The sequence below is a fragment of the Limulus polyphemus genome, unplaced genomic scaffold (genome assembly GCF_000517525.1).
Source record: "Limulus polyphemus unplaced genomic scaffold, Limulus_polyphemus-2.1.2 Scaffold9406, whole genome shotgun sequence".
NCBI classification, from domain to species: domain Eukaryota; kingdom Metazoa; phylum Arthropoda; class Merostomata; order Xiphosura; family Limulidae; genus Limulus; species Limulus polyphemus.
In genome coordinates, this window is record NW_013675016.1 from 13,721 (window position 1) to 19,295 (window position 5,575).

Genomic DNA, 5,575 nt, shown 5'->3' on the forward strand with positions numbered 1-5,575 from the left:
AATGTTTCACCATTATTCACTGACTTTGTTCTGTCTCATTATGTCTAGGTTTACACGTTATTATCTGTGACAATGTTTCACCATTATTTACTGACTTTGTTCTGTCTCATTATGTCTAGGTCTACACGTTATTATCTGTGACAATGTTTCACCATTATTCACTGACTTTGTTCTGTCTCATTATGTCTAGGTCTACACGTTATTATCTGTGACAATGTTTCACCATTATTTACTGACTTTGTTCTGTCTCATTATGTCTAGTTCTGCACGTTATTATCTGTGACAATGTTTCACCTATTATTTACTGACTTTGTTCTGTCTCATTATGTCTAGGTCTACACGTTATTATCTTTGACAATGTTTCGCCGTTATTTACTGACTTTGTTCTGTCTCATTATGTCTATGTCTGTGAAAGTGTTTCACCGTTATTCACTAACTTTATTCTATCTCATTATGTAACGGTAAGACTCATAATTACAACGATTTCCTGGACATTTTCTGAAGATATTTTCTTACTTTTAGAATGAATGATTTTATAGTTTTGTAGAATATTTGAATATTGCTTTTACTCTTCTCTTAAAGGTTACTAAAATCATGAGCAAGAAGAAATCCATTATCACGTACACTTTGAGGCATTTTTTTTCTTTGTGTGAAATGACATTTGACCTTTTCGAAACGCCCCGTAAGTGTCTTGTGACCTTTTTCTTATCCTTCTTGAGTATGCAAATCACAGTAAAGGTGTTTTATAGATCACTTTATCATAGCCAATGTATACAGTAAAATTAGTGTTGTTGAAAAGTGTTTTATAGATCACTTTATCATAGCCAATGTATACAGTTAAGTCAGTGTTGTTGAAAGGTGTGTTATAGATCACTTTATCATAGCCATTGTATACAGTAAAGTTAGTGTTGTTGAAAGGTGTGTTATAGATCTCTTTATCATAGCCAATGTATACAGTTAAGTCAGTGTTGTTGAAAGGTGTTTTATAGATCACTTTATCATAGCCAATGTATATAGTAAAGTTAGTGTTGTTGAAAAGTGTTGTTTTATAGATCACTTTATCATAGCCAATGTATACAGTTAAGTTAGTGTTGTTGAAAAGTGTTTTATAGATCACTTTATCATAGCCAATGTATACAGTTAAGTCAGTGTTGTTGAAAGGTGTTTTATAGATCACTCTATCATAGCCAATGTATATAGTAAAGTTAGTGTTGTTGAAAAGTGTTGTTTTATAGATCACTTTATCATATCCAATGTATACAGTAAAGTTAGCGTTGTTGAAAGGTGTTTTATAGATCACTTTATCATAGCCAATGAAAGCTGTATACAGAATCATTAACATCGATGTTAAAATATGACTGTGAGACATATTGGGTTTTAAATATGGCATCTTCGGTGGCTCAGCGGCAATCCTGAGAGCATATAATGCTAAAATTCTAAGTTCGAACCTTACAGTGGGCTTGGCACTTAGCAAGGCAACAAATATTGTTTCTCGTGCAGTAATGTTAGAACTGCGAGAAATGTTTGAAGTTTTAAAGTTGTTTTTGCAGTAAAACATGTATGTATGAAATATTATTGCATTTAGTAATTCACGTATAAAAGATTTCCTAAAAGTTTTTTTAGCATTGTGCACGTTGATTCTTGTTCATTCATATAACATTGTCAAAAATGAAAGAATGTCAATATATTTTTATAAGTTTTTGATTGCTGTTTAAATCTTTAACATATAATGGTAAAATGTTTTTAAATAATATTGTATGTTAGTTAAATTTTATTAATATGTCAGCAATATACAAATGGTGATTCTTTTATCACAGATTATCTCTATGGAATAAGGCTTGCACAAAAGGTTGACAAAAAAGTCTTACTGACATTTAACGCCAGAAGTAGTCATGACCGTACTAAGTTTATAGATGATCTGAAGGAGTCGATCATAGAAGTAAGTTACTTTGTTTTCAGTTTGTTCTAGTTTCACGTGAACAAATTTCAAACTTATTTTTATAACGTCAAGTTTACGGCAGAAGAAGTAAGAATAATTAGATTTGAAACACTCTAACTTTTGTACGAGTTAATAACCATATATAATTCGTTTGAATATTTTGTCTTATATTAATTAATAAATAGGATAGCAACAGTTTGATTAGTGATGTTTTTTATTTTTACTTATTTAAAAATGATTGACGAGAATTTAATATCCTGTAGATGTGTGAAATGGAAAAATTTGCGGTTGGAGGCAGAACAGGAGAAACAGAAGTCTGTGAAAAGCATAGTAGTAGAAAAGAAACATCGAGGAGTAAGTGGTGTACTAATATTCATCAGTTCTAAACCTGAAACATTCTACTTCTTTAGTTGACCTCCATGATCAATGTAAAATATTTGTACTTCTTTAATAACTGTTGTTAATTCATTTGAACTCACTCATAACAGATGCTAACACTGTTTAATCCCGCTAATAACTTACATTAGCTGTTCTTAACCGACTAATAATTTACGTTAACTGTTTTAACCCTATATTTACTACTTCAACATGAACCCACCCACTAACAGCTTATATTAATTGTTTTTAAGCCAATATTAGCTGATGTGAAATTATTTTAACTGACTAGTAAGTGCTGTTATCTATTTTTAACTCAATAACAACTGAGGTTAACTGTATGTGTAACCCTGTCCCTTATGGCTAATGTTAACCGTTTCATTGTGTGATGACTAATGGTAGCTATCTGTCCATCTGATAACTGGTGTTAGATATCCCCAGAACATTCTGATTAGTTTTAACTGTGTTATCGTGTGTTTGACTAATGGTAGCCATCTGTCCATCTGATAACTGGTGTTAGTCATCACCAGAACATTCTAATTAGTGTTAACTGTGTTATCGTGTGATGACTAATGGTAGCTATCTGTCCATCTGATAACTGGTGTTAGTCATCACCAGAACATTCTGATTAGTTTTAACTGTGTTATCGTGTGTTTGACTAATGGTAGCTATCTGTCCTTCTGGTAACTGGTGTTAGATATCCCCAGAACATTCTGATTAGTTTTAACTGTGTTATCGTGTGTTTGACTGTTGGTAGCTATCTGTCTTTCTGGTAACTGGTGTTAGATATCCCCAGAACATTCTGATTAGTTTTAACTGTGTTATCGTGTGTTTGATTAATGGTAGCTATCTGTCCATCTGATAACTGGTGTTAGATATCCCCAGAACATTCTGATTAGTTTTAACTGTGTTATCGTGTGATGACTAATGGTAGCTATCTGGCCATCTGATAACTGGTGTTAGATATCCCCAGAACATTCTGATTAGTGTTAACTGTGTTATCGTGTGTTTGACTAATGGTAGCTATCTGTCCATCTGATAACTGGTGTTAGTCATCACCAGAACATTCTAATTAGTGTTAACTGTGTTATCGTGTGATGACTAATGGTAGCTATCTGTCCATCTGATAACTGGTGTTAAATATCCCCAGAACATTCTGATTAGTTTTAACTGTGTTATCGTGTGATGACTAATGGTAGCTATCTGTCCTTCTGTCAATTATTCTGATTGATGTTAATTGTCTTGATAAAGTGTTAGTTGTTGTTACCTGCATTTATAACTATTTATTAATGTACATGTATGTGATATTTCTGAAGTAAAATCCAAGTGTTTACCTAACTTTCTGTGCGAAATGTAGTTTGAAAATCGGTGCTAAAATCCTTAAGAAAAAAACTCTTGTAAAGTAGAGTATTTGAAACTGACGCTTAACACGCAAAATACATAATTTGATATTATTCTGACCTGCATATATGTGTGTAGTTAGGATATTCAATCTGAAGTTCTTTGTTTCCAGAGATGAAGAAGTCTGGTCGAAGAGGTTTGTGTGTAGTTAGGATATTCAATCTAAAGTTGTTTGTTTCCAGAGATGAAGAAGTCTGGTCGAAGAGGCTTTTGTGTAGTTAGGATATTCAATCTAAAGTTGTTTGTTTCCAGAGATGAAGAAGTCTGGTCGAAGAGGTTTGTGTGTAGTTAGGATATTAAATCTAAAGTTGTTTGTTTACAGAGATGAAAAAGTCTGGTCGAAGAGGTTTGTGTGTAGTTAGGATATTCAATCTAAAGTTGTCTGTTTCCAGAGATGAAGAAGTCTGGTCGAAGAGGTTTTTGTGTAGTTAGGATATTAAATCTAAAGTTGTTTGTTTACAGAGATGAAAAAGTCTGGTCGAAGAGGTTTGTGTGTAGTTATGATATTCAATCTAAAGTTGTTTGTGTACAATTAGATAGAATATTTTAGATACGTGTATAACCAACAATTAGATAGAATATTTTAGATACGTGTATAACCAACAATTAGATAGAATATCTTTATTTAGATACGTGTACAACCAAGAACTAGATAGAATATTTTAGATACGTGTACAACCAACAATTAGATAGAATATTTTAGATACGTGTACAACCAACAATTAGATAGTGTATCTTAGATACGTGTAAATGTGTTAACGTTAGACCGAGAAACACTTCAATACTACTGCAATCGTGAAATAAGGTAGACAATATATGTATGAAAAATGATGTTATTTTATGTTTGTTAAACAAAGAAATCGACAACTCGGGCCTATATGACAAGTAGACCTCCCTTATTTTGTGGTGTCTGTTATAATTTTTATCTGTTGTTACTCTACTTTTGTTATTATTCTTTTACAGTCAGTCTCCTTTCACACGTCTTCATTAAACGCTAGTAGTAAAGACTCATCATCACAGATCGGGTCTGTTGGGGCAGTTCATGCTCCTCAAACTAATCTTCCATCAGAAAAAACAGGTACTCCTAGTGGCAAGTTTTTGAATCAGCAAACCTTTCTCGGTGGACTGTTTGGAAAAATATGTAAAACGCAGAGAAAAGTAAATGTGATATAGACAGCCTGCTGACAGTACAGATGTTTGAAGTGTTTACTGACTTGCGCAGTGAACAAATTCGTTAGTGAACTAGTCGACCTACAATTGGAGTACTTATGGGGAAAAAACTTGAAGACGTAATAAAATAACAAGAAAATAATAAGTTTGGATGCAGGCTTGGAAAGAAAGAAAATTAAACTAGACTTTTATTATACTTTATGTTTTAAACCCTGAATAACATGCTATTTCCTTGCCATCTAGTGGTAAGAAATACGAATTATAGAAGTAATACATGTATAATTTAATATTTTAATAGTATTACAGAGCAATTAATTATATAACAAAGTATTACATAATACTTATGATGTAATACCTGTTTATTAAAGTTTGTACTTAACAGCCGGTCAAGTAACCGGATCAGACTGAACATGCGTGGAATAATTAGGTAAACCTAAAGAAAATCTTCCTCATGATTATCTCACTTCTTGATGACTTTATACGGGATAAACCCAAGTACATACGATAAAATAAACACGACTATATTTTACTGAAAGACCACAAAGTATCACATGCTAACCAACAACAATGTAAATTCGATGACGAGGAACCCACTTTGAGACTAATAATGGCTGGAGACGACTTGAATGGGTAAATGAAGAAAAACTTTAATATAACAGCAAATGTACAACGTTTCGACAAGGTTTTGTC

At 32.5% G+C, this 5,575-nt stretch overlaps 1 protein-coding gene across 1 annotated transcript in view; it reads left to right on the forward strand.

Moving 5' to 3' along the window:
• Nucleotides 1–5,272, forward strand: part of LOC111083410 (IQ motif and SEC7 domain-containing protein 1-like) — a 9,221-nt gene extending 3,949 nt beyond the window's left edge. The window contains exons 3-6 of the mRNA XM_022379921.1: nucleotides 583–682; nucleotides 1,818–1,939; nucleotides 2,203–2,293; nucleotides 4,679–5,272. Of these exons, the coding sequence (XP_022235629.1) occupies nucleotides 583–682; nucleotides 1,818–1,939; nucleotides 2,203–2,293; nucleotides 4,679–4,713 (348 nt within the window). The 3' untranslated portion in view covers nucleotides 4,714–5,272. The remainder of the gene's footprint in view (nucleotides 1–582; nucleotides 683–1,817; nucleotides 1,940–2,202; nucleotides 2,294–4,678) is intronic.
• Nucleotides 5,273–5,575: the final 303 nt, after the last annotated feature.